The sequence below is a fragment of the Mesitornis unicolor genome, unplaced genomic scaffold (assembly GCF_000695765.1).
Source record: "Mesitornis unicolor isolate BGI_N332 unplaced genomic scaffold, ASM69576v1 scaffold26866, whole genome shotgun sequence".
NCBI lineage: Eukaryota > Metazoa > Chordata > Aves > Mesitornithiformes > Mesitornithidae > Mesitornis > Mesitornis unicolor.
The window spans coordinates 45,361-62,220 of record NW_010190795.1 but is presented as its reverse complement, the minus strand read 5'-3'; the positions used below and the strand labels follow the sequence as shown (position 1 = coordinate 62,220).

Sequence of the window (16,860 nt, the reverse complement as noted above, 5' to 3'; positions counted from 1 at the left end):
CTTCCGATGGCACAGTGGAGATTGCACTCTGTCCCTTACACGTACTATGGAGTTTATTTAATGAACTGTTGCAGTGAAGACTCACAAGCGAAGGAGAAAAGAGGGGAGAATATACAGAGGGAAGAGGGGGAGCCACATTTACAGAAATGAATCTCACAGACATCTTGTGAATCATTAAGTGGGAGAGAGCCAAGAACGTCTAGGCCAGAGTGAATAACAACATACGGTATTTTATGAAGCACCTTAGCTAAGGGGACACAGACCAGAAGCACGGCCAGACTTCCAGTAAGTTTTTAATTTACTATCTCAAATCCTAAGTAATTCTGAAGAATAACTTTTTTAAATGACTACACCCAGAAATTCAAACTGTTGTTTGGGGCAAGAGAGGAAGCAGAACTGAAATTTGTGTTACACATTACATGGCTGAGACAGGGCCACAGAAGTGGCATGGGCCGAACTGGATCTTGGACTGGACAACAGCAGGAAAATGAAAGGAGCCCTTTGAGGGCATGTGGGAGGAACAAGGGCTAGGGACAACCGAATTGCATATGGGGGTGATCACAACCCACTGGAGGTCTGTACGCTAGGGAGAGAGACTCTCCACGCTTCCCCCTCAGTCTCAGCTTCAAAATTTGTTTTTCGAACACGTGATGGGGGAGATGTGGTCCTCGAAGCCGAAGCCCTGGCAGGTGGCTGCCTGCCCTCCTCTCCCATTCTCTCCTTCCCCAGATAGCTTTGCCCTGTTCTCTCGCCAGCTAATTTACATGACGGGTTGGGTTTTTTTTCTATTGCTGCCCTTGGCATTACATTCAGTGATTCAGTCAGCTGTTGTGTAAAGAGACTTTTGTCAGAATTGCTTAAAGGCAAATCCCCCCACTTAACTTTTATCCGTGGCCTCTAGCTGATGAGTTAGTTATCACCTAAAAGAGCCCTCTGGCGTAGCATATGTATACTGAATATATATCTGCTTGGATGGCATCCACGCTACTGTCAAATCACTGGAGATGGTTACAAGATGGGGTAAAATATAAAAACTGCCATACTAGAAAAGATCGCCGACCCATCCAGACAAATGCCTTCAGTAGTGGCTGCATAAATATTAAGCAATCTCTTCTGTAATAGATATTGCTTATTTCAGTCTCTGGTAATCTGTGGTTTAAGGATGTCATGAGCTCTGTTTGCATCCAGACCACTGTTACCATACTGCTCATATGGCCTATCCCTCTCTCCACAGGTTTATCTGGTTCCTTTTAGAGATCCATTAACACCTTCAGCCCTTAAAACATCTTCCTACAATGACTTCTTTCAAGCAGTGATGCATTCTCATTCTTGTTTCTTTTACACATCTTGCCCAATGATTTATCTCAGATCTCTGGATTTGCTGCTCTGTGAGGAACCGTGAATAATCATTCCTGTTCACCTTCTCCATATCAACCATGATTTCATAGCCACATGATACCATTCTCCCTGCCAGCCCATTCACTCACAAAACGATCTTTTCCTCGAACTGCAGAGTCCTATCCCCACCTCTAGGCTCCTAGGAATGGGAAAACAGGGGAAGCAGTCCGCTCTAGCTAAGTCCCCCACTACAATAAAAATGACCATGTGGATGAGACCACCACACCATGAATGGAACTGGTTTTGAATAAACTCAAGGTGTTAAGAAACCACTCTAGAAGTTCACGAGCTTCAACAAGACTGTGTTAGAACTTTAATTACCTAACAATTTTTGTGCAAAATCATTAAATCAATGCAGAGTTGCCAAACTTGAGACTGGTGACTGACTTTTGACAAATATCTTTGCTTGACTCTACAGTGAAGACACATTCACAGGTTTTACTGTAAAACCACATGAAAAAGTCAGGAGCTACTCACACCAATAATAGTTTTCTGCTGAACAACCACAAGGTCCTCCTGGATGATATTGCCCTGTACTGTGGTTCCATATGAATGAGTTACTGTCTTTCAAAAAGAATTGAGAAAATATTATTAAAGTAAGAATAATTTACTTTCATCTCAATTCGGAGTGACACTGGGAGCAGTTAATTTAGCAGATGACCATAACTTGAAGTGGTAAAGACATGCTAGGCATTTTATTCATGCAGAGAAAGATGATGTCCCTGCTCCTCCAGTTGTCAGGATCTATTAAAGTGCGGCTGTCCTGAGGCTTGAATTATACAAACCGTATGTGTAATTTAGAGCTGGTTAAGGGACAGGTTTTGTACCACTCACTAACTGTATTTTTACAGCCTTTACATTGTTGATGTTACGTTGACTTGTACTGTGAAAATACTTCAGAGTGAGGGGTCCAGTCACTTCAGGACAAAACTATCAGTGTGAGCTACATTTATTCACAACAGGTTACACCTCTCTGATTATTTCAGTTTCCAAAGCGGTGCCAAGACTGTTTTGTGGATTAGCCTTCACATCAGTAGTCTTTGAGAAGAGTCTTTAAGAAAACATCAAACGCAGCTGACTGAGCTCCATCTACAATTTTAAGCCAACTTACGAGATTTTGAACCATACACAATACTGCTAAGTCTGTGCACTCGATCTGGTAAAAACAGACAGAAAGACCAGTTCAAAACTGGGCCTCTAGTCTCAAACGAAGGCTGATGCTCTGGTGAGACATCGGGAGGGCAGCATTGCGAGCTTACTGGCACAAAAGACGCTTTCCACCATCTTCTGCACCCATTTTTTTCTGATCACAGGCAGTAATTTTACAACTTTGCCTAAAAGAAATGGGTGTAACACACTGTAAGTGTTAATTAGCTTTAAGAGAAAAAGGAAGAGTAACAGCCTCTGTGCATAAAACCTAAGTCTAAATATATACATGTACACAGAGATACGTGATGTGAGCCAGATTTAAAAAAAATAATAATCTGAAACTTCTCAGCTTTGAAAGAATTTTTTATTGTTAACTCTTTTCTGAGTTCAAGTGGTGCTTTTTGTGCACACATGTTCTCACTGCAGACGATGGAGCACCAGAAAGGCTGTGGGTGAGAAGCCATGCTCTCAGGGTTATTCTGGACTAGCCAGATTCTCCCAGAACTCTCACAATAAAATCATAATTATGGAGAACTCACCACAACACTGCATATCCAACCAATTTAAAAGACATCTGGATTTACTTCTGGGTGTTCTGCTGAACTGAATCAGCCGCCAAACTTTCTGAGATTCAGCCATCGCAATGGCACAAGCTGATAATGGCATGGCAGGAGGCCAGCAGCAAATACTGACTCCTTTAACAGCCCAGCTGCTCCAGGTCTGCCCATCGCAAACACAGCTTGTCTCGCTGTCACTGTTACCTCCGCTGTCACTCCCGGGTCCTCCACTTGTTTTTCGGTCTGCATGATTTTAAAACCAAGAGAGGGTGTAAAACTTGGAGGAGGACTGTAAATGTTCCAGCTCTTACCGACATTTGAGTGCTATCTCTTGTTCCTATTTTGCTGAGCTCCAAGGCTTCAATCCTGCACCTAACCTTGAATTTCTCCTACTGCATGCGACCTGTTCACCACTACCCCTCACCGTGTGTTGCATCCCTGAGAAAAACACAAAGTGGAAGTAGAGAATGCCTCCTGTGATTTGGTTATGTTCGCTTTCAGCAAGGGAAAACCACTGAGCAAGCTGCAGAGCAGTGATGAAACAAGCCTCCTGTATTTAATAACAATATTTGTCACCACTGCCTGTTAGTATTTACAGAGCAGTAAAAAAAAAAACCTCTAATAAAAAGATGAAGGTTCCTTAAACAATTACACACCCAGCAACACAGTAATGACTACCCAGAGTAATGCAGCTAAAAACCCAGAGGTAATACGACTACTAAGGAAGTTTCCAAGGAAGCGAGATACAAAGAAGTATGACACAGAAAAAAAAATGGGGAACAAAGAAGTGTCTGTGTACAGAGGGGTTTTTCTGACAAAATGCCTTCACTGAAGCACGGAGAGGAAGTGAAAGCCAGCAAGGAGGTTAAAAGCTGAAGGACACAGATTGCTTGGAAGAAATCAGAACGAAAGAGAGAATAGGAAGGAGGAACTTATATACATAAAGGGAGATTTCCCTCACTAGGAAATACATGAGAACCCACTCAAGCGGCAGAACTGAAATGAGTAACTGGTTTGTGGACCGGCAGGGACCGGGGCTACTTCCTTCTGCATTACCGAGAAGGAGGAAGTAGAAAGGGAGAAATTCTCAGTATTGCATAAAACCAAACAGACACAGTCGTTCCTTCATCTCTCTTCCCCTAGACATTGGCCAAGTAGAAGCACAGCGCAAACCTACACATTTACTCACAGACACACATACACATTCGGGATAAAAACATGGCAGCTGCTGCAGTCAGTGAGACTACTCCTGTTCATTTCAGCAGGTTCCAAAGGCTACTCTCTTTTTTCACACTGGAAGCACTCAACAAATCATTTCTGGTTCAGCCCCGTTTCCACCAAGGACTCGTGCAAATTTTACTCATGAGGGTCAATCCTCAGTTGTGCTTTCTGAACCCTCCTTTGCCACCACTATTTTTGCTGTTAGTGCCCAGGGTGGCAGAAGCGAGAGCTCTGGAGTCTGCACGGAGGGAGGGTTTAAATATCACAGAATCTCTCTGCTGGCTTGGGTTTATGGAAACGTTCTTTAAAGCTCAGCATCAAAGCATTCACTTTATAAGCAGCAAGCCTTGGTTCTTGTGCCAGCAGTGACTTCTCCCCATAATTAATTAATACCGTATTAATTGTGCATGCTCCACAGGCCTGTTGAGGAGGTGTGGCAAGGCCTGCACATGCAGATCAGCCTTCCCTTGGCGCAGCCAGGAGAGGAGGTCACAAAGGAGAAGGTAAAACCCCTCCAGGTACCTACAAAGGAAGTGGGAGCACAGGCAATGTGCTCAGGGGCTACACAACTGATATTTGAGGAGAGGTGCACGCTGAGCCCCGTTTCAGCCAACAATGAGCGGTAAGGGCAAGGAGGGATCTTCCACCAGCTGCACCCTTGTGCAATCTGTTCGGCTCCGGGCCAGCTGGGAGCACAACCAGCAGGCCAAGAGGAGGGGCCCATGGCAGCTGAGTGCCCTTGTGGGTAGGATTTGGCCACCAGTCATAAGATCCTGTGAAATCACTGGAAGGAGAAAGGGAGAGGAAGAGCAGGGGCAGGAAAAGAGAGATTATTTGACCTCCTCTCTACTGTGCTGGGCCTCAACTCTCCACTGACTTCTGGCACTGAGGAAGTTACACCCTTGGCCTTCCAGGGACTTTGGCCATGGTGCACCTGGCTCCATGCATGGTAGGGAGCCCACCGTGGGCACCTCACCCCCCCTAGAAAATTAGGGAGAGCGTTCATGACAGAACAATGAGAAAAGAGGATGCCCCAGCCCCTCTCACCCCCTGTGAATAGGTCTGTCCCCAGATGTGCCTCTGGATTTGGCTGGAGACACCTGCCCAAAGGCAGCCAGGCAGGACGTGTCAGCCTGCAAGCAGAGCCACGGACCCTTCCCTGCCTGTAGGACAGAAACCAAGGTCTAACTGAGGTCTAAGTGCTGATCAAGGTGATTTATGGAGCAAACTCATCTTCTATAAAACAATCAAGCTAGTGGACATGTATATGTTTTCAATTGCAATCTGAATGACGGGTACAGCTGGCCTGAAATACAACGTGCACAGACATTTCCACACTAACTCTTGCATCAAATTTATTCATCTCTATAATTTTTTGTGTAGGTAAATGATAGATTGTTTTTCTGAAGGCACCGTGCATTTGGCATTGTTAAAAGAACAAAGAAAAGCAGGACTGGCAAAGGAAAATTTTAGCAAGAGTCCAAATTGAAAGGCATGAAATTAAAAATACATGAAACAGAACCATAAAAGGGGGGAGATAACACAGAAAATTCAGAAGGTTTATAAACTAACTGCACGAAATTTGTCCCAGCAAGTTACTTTCAGAAAAAAAGAGAATTTATGTCTAACTATGAATTTGCTAGAGCATGCCCACCGTAAACGTGAAAAAATGCAGTTGAAGATTATGCTACTTATTCCAAGATGACAAGGCACCTCAACAAATTATATATAGAAAGAGAAGCACTAAAATATAGGCACACAGCAAAAGCAATATGAAATGTGCTTAAAGCAGGTAACACTTTTCTCTCATGAGGAAGGCAAAATGCAATTTATGTTTACCATATAAAGAGGTGATTTTTTTCTTATAGTGCTGTGAGAAGGATGAGCAGAAATAATCAGAGATCTAAACTTTATGTAATTAAATGTACAGATGCAGGTTAAAATCTTTATTTGTGGATCCAGAGAGCCAATGGGTGCCAAAGCTAAGACTCTTATCCTTTTCAGCAGTTTGAAAGAAAGGCTAAACAAATCTCCCTATGTTTTTAAAAAATAGAAAGGTAGCTATTTATAGCTGCATTTATTGGAGCTGTTTCCTTATCAGGAAGTATGTAGCTGGGAATTACTGCCTGCCTACATCGGAAATTCTTTCAGGGATACAAAAACCCAAAAAGGAAATTTCCCTTCTAAAGTATTCTGTGTTTTTTTGCTGCTGGTGGGTTTAAAATAAAATGTCAGTGCTCTGACCAGGTCACAGCCCCTTTGGGAGGTTAGCTCCGCAAACAAGAAGCTTTAAGACACCTGAGGGAAACATAAAAAATGCTTCTAAGGAACTGAAAGAGGGAGAATGCTGAGAACATATTAATAACTTAAGAAAATAAACCTTTTTTGCAGGATGCTGAGGTAGTGCAATTTCATTACCAGCATTACAGGATTTTCCTTTGAAATGAGTGTGCTCCTACAGCTTATCCTTACCAGAAAGCATTCACAACATTCCCCACCCTGGCAAGGAGTGGACTCTCACGGCGCTGACTACAGCTGGTTTGCTCAGACCAGCTCTTCCTTGTGGTCAGTACGGTTGTATGACAACCAGTAAGGTCGTCAGAGCCTCCTAGTGCAACTTCTGTCCACCAAAGCCCTGCTTGCTCCTCCACCCCCAGGGCATGCTCAATACCTCACAGTCCAAAAGCCTGCGGAACTACCACTCTTCCTTTGAGAAGGGAATTTGTGGTGCCAAAAGCCTGTACTGGGGTACCACTTCTTCTGCGTGTCACAGCACTGCAGCAGGGCAAAGGCCATGCAGGACACAGGTAGAATATTGCTTGCCTGCAGGGAATAGGTCCCATTTTTTGCAGCACATGCAAAAGGTAACTCTGGGACTTGAGTAGCGAATGTCCAGCTACAAGGATCCACTCAGTACTCAAAGAGGAAGACTTGCACTGTTTCCAAATCAACCCCTATAGTACTGCGGATTTTGCCACAGTCTCTCCACTGACTGCAGAACACCCCACGCTACGCCCGTGGACTCTCAAGGCAGGAAGGATACGTTGGTTAATCATTGGAGATGTTAAGTTCATTTTAACTTGACAGAGTATAATTTAAAATCTTAATTTTTCTGGTCCAGATAACTGCCACAGAGCTACTTGACCCTGCTGCCAGTGCAGAAGGGACACTTTATTTCAGTGGGATACAAAAGTATATGAAGATCAAAACCAGACACGCATCTGCAGTAAATAAAGCAGGATGCTTAGGGCTATTCCCGGGTATGATTTTTAAGCACAAAAATTCATAAACAAAGATTTGGAGCTGAGCAAGTACCCCAGTGCTTTGACTTCAGAAGGCAAATCAATGGTAACCGTCTATTAACTCACAACATCACTGACCATATGCATATTAAATATACAAATAACTCCTAAGTTCTTGAACAAAGATCACTGCTACATTAATAGCAGCATGCTAGTCCTGCACGACATAAAGTCTGCACGAGGAGCAAACACATTCGAGCCCGCTCATCCCCATAAAAGACAGTGCACAAGCATCCACAACAGCGCAATGGCTGATGCACAAGTGCTTCCCCCTCCTAAGTATCTTTGGAAAATGATCTTGAGAAGAGGCTCTCGGCTGAGGTGTTGGACTGGACCTCCAAGTCTGGAGAGAACCATTCTACCAAAATTTCTTCAACAAACTCCTGAATCATGTAGTCCTGCTCCAGCAGTAAAATGGGGAGCTGTAAAATGGATGTAACACCCTGTTTAATGCAGGTTCTGTCAGGCTGTATTTGTCAAGTATCAGAAGGAGTGTCAGCACAGGGGAGAGCAGACATACAAGTCCAGCAGAAAGAAAACCAAACTCTTATAAAGGACATCAAATAATTGTTTTATCTGTGTGTATGCACACACATGACGTATTACATTAATCCCTGGTACCCTGAAGCTGCAGCAGGTTTCTTCTCATACGCCACATGCTCCCCTAAATGCTGGACAGTGGTGCTCTCTTCCAACGTTCAGAGGCTGGGCTCCGTTTTTTATTAGGGGAGTGGACACTGCACGCACGCTATGTTGTTTTCGCAGGGTTTTCTACCACTCTTGTGTTTTGTTGCAAGGCGCTCACCACACAAGGGTTTGTTATTGTGGAGCTGTTAGTCATGGCTTACACGCAGTTTCTCTTCTGTGTTTTCTTTAATTGTAGGGCTATTTATGAACACTGGGTTCTTTACATTAACTTTTTTCTTAAAAATAAATAACATGGAAGCATTTATAACACAGCACAAATGAAAATTAAACAGACACATTTGGGATGGAAAGGGAAAAGCAAGCTAATTTTAGGTTCGCTGATCTTGACAGCATCCCTTTAAGACAAAGCTAAAAATGCTTCAAACCCAGCAATACCATAAATGTCCTGCTGCTTTTGCTTCTTATTCCTCTCCACACTTTCCAGGGGAATTCCAGCTTGAATCCCAGATTAAAGTGACATGGCTCCCTTTCCTCACTGAATAGAGGTGAGTCTGCATTTTGAACATTTAAAACCCTGAAGTGAAGCTTTCCAGGAGGGCAAAAGACTGGCTTAGCACCACTGGGACTCCCACACTGTAGGCTCTCAGTACCCTGAAGCAAGTTCCCACTGGGGCAGGAAGGATCTCATCCCTCCACACACTTCCACTGAGGATGGTCAGGGCAGGAAACCGCTGCGTTCACTCTGGGTAACAACCAGGTACATTTGAAAAAACACACTTGGCTCCAAATTACTCTCTCAAGAAGCAGAAACCAGCTCAGAGCACTGGCCCTTTACAAGAAGTTTTTGCACACTTAACCTGGATGCCTCTGCCCCAGTCACCAGGCAGCAGCAAGGAGCTCACAGATTTAGGGTTCAACTCGCCAGCTGTTTACATCAAGGGTGACAGCTAAATTGGCTCTGAGTCACCCCGATGCAAACCCTGTGACAAGAGGCTGTTTCCCACAGGTGATGAACAAAGACCATGCCACAAAAAGTAAAGCAGGATTTTCCTGGTCCCAAAGCCACAACTTTCCCAGCTAGATCAGTAATGAGGTTTCACTCTTCCCAGTCCAACATATTCTGCATAAAGCTCTTTCAAGTAAAATAGCTGCATCCATGTGGTGCCCAGCCATGGTGCAAGAGTGAACCTGAGCCTGGGCTTCCCACCCATCCAATTGCCTGCCTGTATGATCACTTCAAAGCTGGCCTGAGATTCACTGTAGGAAACACCCAGGAGGCAGGCTGGAGTAGACAGGTTAAATTCAGTGCAGTTGCCTACAGAGGAGGCCACCTTAGGTAAGAGGCAGACATAACCAACTTCTCCCTTGCTCATGGTTTTCCTCCTGTTTGGATGCTGTTAGGCAAACTTCACAACTGGATGTAACTCACAATCACAAAGGAGCCAAGCCCAGTCACTTCAGTAGGGCTGACCGAAGTAAGGGTTGCTGAGGCTGGGATTTCCACAATCCAGCCTGTCAGTATATTACTACAAGTTACAAATTGAAAGACCAAGAGGCACTGCTGAACAGAGGAAGCTGATGGGCCCTGCCCTGCATAGCTCGCAATACAAATATGCAAGAAAAGCCCGTGGTGAAAGAAGACGACGCAGCATGAAGAAGATCAAATACCGCAGTCAGGTGGGAGCAAGAAGGGCCACTGTCTTGGCTTTGTTGTTTTTTCCTTTGATAGTGAGTTGTGATTGGTGAAGAAAGGACCAGCTACCCTGAGAGAGCATGAAGTATGAGGTGAAGAGGAGCTTAGGAGGAAAGCCAAGCATATAAACACAGTAAGAGGGAGGAATGAGGCTTAAGTGGCCATAGCGTCAGCAGAAAGCAAAGAGGGGGCTGGAAGAAGCCAATCATCTGTGAAAGAGGCCAGGCTAGACCCCGCTAAAATCAGTGGGAATTTAAGCACTCATTGTAGTGGGACGAGGATTAGTCTCAGAGTCATTACTTCGACATTTTGGCCACCTCTCAGAGTCCCTTTGTCTTATGCAGCTTTTATTTTATTTTCCCTGTATGTGCGTCAGTCAGTTTTGTTCCATAAAGATCCTTCCAAAGCAAATATTTTTATTGCTTGCTGCTCTAAATGTGGCTTAGGGTGAAGGGCTTTTTTTCCCGTCTCACTACATACTTCCAGTTCAATGCATTGAATATTCTAGTAACTAAATAACAATATGCTTAATGCTTCGAAGTGGCTTTCCAGCTGCTCGCCAAAATTGTAGAATAATTAACAGGTGCCAAAGGATTAATAAAAGGAGCAGCATAATTAATAGACACTGTACAGAAAAAAAATGGATCCTTGGCAACCCTGACAGTGTTGTTGTTTCCTCCTCCTTCTCTTAATTGTTTCCTGCATTCCTTTAAAGAAAAAATAAAAAAGAATGAAAACTGGTGCCCTTAAAACACAAACGATGCACATAAGAAACAATGTGTCATCAGGAGAAAGAAACCCCTAATAAACTGCTTATGGGTCTGATAAATGCCTTATTTAAAGAACCTGCCTAACTCAGAGCCAGCTGTCTGGCCTGCCCCGCTACTCGTGTGCACACTTGGGGTTCATACAAAGGGGTTTATTTCAGAATGCAGTTAGGGTCACAAAAATGTTGAACCAATACAGAGCCACCGGACTGGTCCCCACCAAATCAGAGTCTCAAATACCAATATAAATAGGCATGCAGAAAGACTCCTATGAAACACTCACTAAAAACGTAAAGCTTTTAATCTAATCATTGCAGAAAACTGAATAGATTTCCATTCTGTCTTCCTTAACGAAGCAGTAGAACAGACAGTAATTACACGAGACACAGGAATACCGAAATAAAAAATATTATCTCATTAGCTGTATCTGTATGTTGCCAGGTCTGGATACTCTGAAGTACATAAAAATCAGCTGCAGCCTGGAACATATTGCATACTGGAAAACCAAAGACCAGAACCTAAGCCTACACCGGAAACAGAAAGTACCCAAGCGATTTTACAAATAAGTCCTTAGCTTTCCCCACCACCACGACCCCCCAAAAAAGTGAGCGCAGTCAAGATGACAACACTGCAGTCCCAATCTAAAAGTCCCCCCCCGTGAAGTGAAGTATGCATCCTGACACCCTGAGTGTGTCGTTTTACTGTGAACAGCAGCGCAGGCTGTTGGGGGCTCAGAAAAAAGCAACAGCAAGAACAGGGAGTTGCTGCCAAGAAGAATTTCTTCATGTATACAGAGAAGTACGTGCAGTGTTCCTTGCTACGACAATGGGCTGCAGGCATATGGAGGATGCCAACACTAAAGAAAGAAGAGTAATTAGTTCAGGGGAAGAAATGAACTCTTGTGCATGCTTCTATCAATAGAAAACACTGTGAAATCTTTGCCCATGAGGTCCATCTCCCTAAACAAACACAGACACGTTCCCAAGGGAAGATGCCCTTCAGAGATAAAAATCAGACTGTATAACGCGACAGAAATGTGCAAGGGAAATGCTGCTGCATGGGATCAGGGTGTGCAACAAGTCCTTTTTCAGCGCTGGTATTGCTGTGTCTCTTGTTGAAGAAGTTTTATGTTGAAGAAGACAAAAGAAAACCACCAAGCCTTTAGCACATATTTACAGCTGCTCTTGTAGAAGGCAAACCACCTTATTTTCATCTCCCATACTACAAAAAAGGAAAAAGCTATTTTCCCCCTGATTCAGAGCATATTAAGAGACACAGGGAAGGGTTGTCATATCCATCTCTCAAATGCTGAATCCTCTCTCCAGTTCCAAGAACTTTTTACCACAACGTTTTGGCCATAGCACAAAATGAGTAACTAATGACACTGTACCAGACAAGACAAAAAGATTGGTTTTAATTAAAAAAGAAAGAGAAAACTTTCTCTTTGTGGTAATACGGAGTCAGTTTCCTCAGCGATAACGGGTTATGCAAATAGTTTCAGGACTTCCACCTATCTCAGCTTTCTTCATTATCACAATATCTGGGCAGTCACTGTATTCATTTTCACAACTTTTCAGAGTCTTTGCACTCATGGTTTTTTTTTAGTTTTACAGTGAGGAAACCAAAACAAGATGTCCGAGGTCACAGAAGGCACCAAGGGCAGAGCCTTGTGCGAGAGCTGAACTTGCTTCTCTTCAACCCTTGGCAAACATCTCCATTTTCCAAACGCTTTTTCTACTCGGCATCAGTGCAGTCTACTGGAGATCAGATATGCTGCAAAGCTACCCCAGCATACACATCCACACCAGGGAGAAGGAGCCAACTGGAGATCACTGCACTTTCTGACTGCATATCTAAAATAGAGGAAAGTGTATTCTCCAGCTCCCTGCTGATAGTTTGTTTACAATGCCCCCAGTACTCAGTTACTAGGTGAGAAGTGGATATTGGGTAAACAAATATGCTTAAAACCATGGGTCAGAAGTCCCTTACAGAGAAGTGTGGTATCAGAGAAAGGTGTGTATTACCAGAAAATTATTTTGACTACCCCAGAGTTTTAAAGTTAAGACTGATTACACCGTACTTCTCTAATATAGGAATAGGGCAGGCTGGGAAGAGAGCAGCTAATTAAAACAAGAAAGGCTGTGTGAGAAGGGAAAGGTGCCTTCACATCACCTCCAGAAAAAGGGATTTCTCTATATACTTCTAGCTGTGTTGACCAAAGAGAAGGAGTCCTCCTCTACATGCTTGTAGCAAAGAAGGATCTGCATTTCTCTCTTCTACACTTTGCACTTCTCCCTTTTCCAGGCTCTGGATCAAATCAGCTCAGCATAGCTGAGACCCATTTGCTCACCAAACAGTGAGAAATAATTTATTGCACACCAAAGGAAATTGCTCTACTACTTGTCCCAATACTATTGGCTATTAGCACCTTCAGAGTGCTCTTAAAACATCAGAAACAGTGAAATTTCTAATAGGAAGGCATAAAACACTGTCTGAATCCACAGAGTGCACCTCAGGGTTCATCTGAGGTGTTTGTCTCTAGTGCTACTTTCGCTTGGGCCAACTGCTGTTTTCAGCTGCACCTGGAGAAGAGCTCTTGAACTTGCAAGCTGGCAGAAATGAAGACAGACAGTTTAGGAACAAACTCTGCCTTTATTTCGCTAAATACCATCAGAATGTCATGGAAACAGAGAGTGGAGGCCTGACAAGCTATCAGCCCTGTGTGTGACTGGAGAAATTTACTCTATTTCCCTGTCGCACTGGAGTGAGTGAGGACTGGAAAGTTATTATGCTTCACTTAATCAACAAAAATAACAATAAGGCTGGAACCAAACAAAATCTCAGACCTAGAAAAGCCTCAGACTTTGCAGTTCTAAATCCAATCTTCACACACAGCCTGAACTAGAAATTAGCTCTACCTCGGGATTTAGGATCAAAGCTGTCTCTCAGACACATCTCTCAAAAAAAAAAATTAAAAATGAGAGGGGTCCATGCAGGAATCGCAAAATCCCGTGTTAACACCTCTTAAATGTCACGACCCAAGATCCAAAAGGAGCTTAGTTATTTCTGTACCTGGTATTAGGAAGACTACTCCTGGAATATGGTCTTCAGTTCTCTTGTCCTCACTTTAAGAAGGACATCTGAAGTGGGAAACAGTTCAGAGAGATGATACAAACATAATTTAAAATCTGGAAGCTTTATAAGAAGATTGACAGCTTTAAGAACCTCTCTTCCCATCCAGTTTAGCCAAGAAAAGGTTAAGAAGTGACTTTATCTGAAAGCACCTATATCAGGAGTAGACTTTTGACAATATTTAGCAGGAAAGGAGATAATGAGATCTAATAGTTGGAAACTGAAGCTTGACTAATTCAAACTATAAATAGGGCACTTAAAAAAAAGGCAAATAAGGAGGATAATTAAGCATTGAAAGAACATCTAGAGACCTTATATCCTCCCTGTTACTGAAGTCTATATGTAGAACAGAAATCTTTCTGCATAACATGCTGTAGCTCAGTTACTGGGCCCAACCACAGCCGTTACTGAGTGAAGGTCTGTAACTGAAGTTACACCAGAGATGGTTCTAGGAATTCACCGTGGTTCCTTCTGGTGCAGCTATGCATCTGTATACTTTAAACAGTGGTTCTAATAGCGTTTGGGTAAGTTGTTTGCTAACAGTGTTTGGGTCAATATTGACTGCATGCTGAGCTACAGAATACTATACTGCTAGGAGACTACTACTACTAATGCTCTGTAAACATGCTCCGTGTTGTTTATGACCTGAGACACTCGCTTTGCAGAAGACTGTTCCACAGACATTTAATGATTAATCGTCTCTGTTTTTGCACTACAAGTCAGACTGGTGTGGAAATACTAATGGGAAAGAAGCCTCCTTGCAAGTTTAAAAATGTGCCAATTATTAAAGAAAAGAAGAACCAAAACAAAGATCAAGGTGAAAGGCTGGATCACACCAAAAAATGCTGGATAAGAAGTCTTCACTGGGAGGAAACCTTAAAAGCGTCACACTACCCAGCCTGCTGGCTAGCGGATAGGAAGAAAGCAGGTAGCAAACACAGTGCCTCACCCCTGCCCATACCAAGGGTCTCTGCCTTCCCGCCTTGGGTGTCTGGCAGACCCAGTGGGGAAGGCAGTAACTGGAAAGACACCCATGATCCGAGCTGTGGAGGGGACAGACAGTGGCTCCCACAGCACTAGTAAATAGTACCAACCAATGCAATGAGGGGAAAAAAAGAAAAAAAAGATCTCAAGGATTAAAAACCACAGTGGGGAAAAGAAGTGATGGAGAAGAACTGCTTCTGTGCTGGTTTCTTTGCATGTAAGTTTTGGGCAAAGCACAGAAATCCCCTGTAAGCGTGGCTGCAAGTCCTCCCCAGGCTGGGGCAAAGAGGCCAGCAGCCACACACATGGGCAAGCAGGGCCTGGGAGCTGGGGATACTCAGGCTGTGACCAGGTGGTCAGAAATTCTGCAGCGCCAGATCCCATTCCTGTCAGAAAGCACAGGAAAGGTAGAACTAGGCTACACTACAGCACAGGCAGAAGAGACTAAAGGGCAGCAGGAGGTAAAACCAGGATCATACAGCACCCAGCGTGGGCAATCTTGGATACTGGGGCAGTGCAACTTGGTGGCCAGCAAGGGAGCATGCACAGGATTACAGCAGTGAGAGCACAGTTTGCATCCAGAAAAGGAGAGTGCCTGGAAGACAGCCGAGGACAGGAACGAGAGTGTCTTGTGATAAACATGGCCTTTCTTTATTTCTCCCTCTGCAATCCCAAACCCATTTGTCAGATGGCAACACACAAAGTTGCACAAAGTTACGTCTGCTCCTGTCCCTGTTGCTCCCTGTCACTCAAGTACCCCAGGAATGTAACACCTGACAAAAGTTTACTTAAAACCTCTTGATTTACATCAGACCTGCTTCCCCTCCAAAGAGGAAAATTCCACTCTTCCTTGTCCCCATCCTATCTCACTAATTCACCTCTTGCTCGCCAGCAGCCCTTGGCCTTTCCTATTCCTCAAACATTAAATCATTTCAGCAAGGAAGCGCCCAGCTCCAGCTTTTGTTCCAGTGTCAGTGATGTGCCCTTCCTCCTTCGCAGCATCCTTTTGTGCACAGCTAAGCTCATTCTCCCGCCTTTCCCACTGCCTCTGTCAGCACACACCCTCTGTGGTAGAGTATTTGATATTGAGACCTGTAACAACCTGAAAAATCCCCACAGCCCAAATACTCCCCACTTGTCACAGTTTGTGAAACTCTGATTTTGTGTCGCAGCGCATCGCTGAGCAATTCCTATACTGTGGAAGGAAACAGAACAGTTCCCATCATGAGAAACAAGCCAAATCTTTGACAGGGGGTGCAAGGGATGGGGGCAGAGGAGATAAAATGTACTGTATTTAAGAGTAATTTCCTTTGGTTCAAAAGAGTATTTTGAAAAATTCAACCAGTTAGAGTTTAAAAAAACGAAAGTCTAAAGCCAGGGGCCTTCCCTGTTCTCTTCCATAACAACAAACACCTCCTCACCCCACCCCGCACCCTCCTCCATCCAAGGCTGTGAGAAGCGTCCGTGCTGACACTCACGCAGGTGTGCCGGCAGTCTGATCGTGTCTTCCTCCATCCTGATCGCTTGAGGCACTGGGACATGTAGTGGTGACGAGGAAGCGTAATTTGGTACCGGGCTCACTGGAGGTGTGTACGAAATTCTTTCCTGCTGTTAAAAAGAAAGGGGGGGGGGAGGGGAAGAAGAGAGAGGACAACGTGAACTTTGGAACAGAGGTGTGAAACCGAGGCAGGGGAGGGGGAAGTGGGTGGAAGGAAGGAAGCGTGTGCGTGGTGAAGGCGAGCAGCATGGTGATGCGCCCGGCTGCCCAGGGAGCCACCGAGCTCACAGCCTGTCCGTGTGTGGGGGACGTGCTGCCTGGCGCGGCTGCCGGGGCCCGAATGGCTTTTTTGGGCGACGGGTTTAATTTTCAAAAGGTCCATGAAGTTTCCAAGGGTTTTCTCAGAAATTTGTCGGGGAATGAAAGGGAAGTGACACACAAGCAGGTAGACTCTGAGGGTTTTCTGTCGGTGAAAATCTGACAGCAGATCCAGGACAGGCACGTGAGTACT

The 16,860-nt window shown here is 44.3% G+C and overlaps 1 protein-coding gene across 1 annotated transcript in view; it reads right to left on the bottom strand.

Moving 5' to 3' along the window:
- The window catches only part of ETV6 (ets variant 6), a gene marked incomplete at its 5' end in the record, with an annotated part of 91,038 nt that extends 74,579 nt beyond the window's left edge, over window positions 1-16,459 (bottom strand). The window contains one exon of the mRNA XM_010186533.1: window positions 16,330-16,459. Within this exon, the coding sequence (XP_010184835.1) occupies window positions 16,330-16,459 (130 nt within the window). The remainder of the gene's footprint in view (window positions 1-16,329) is intronic.
- Between the last annotated feature and the right edge of the window lie 401 nt (window positions 16,460-16,860).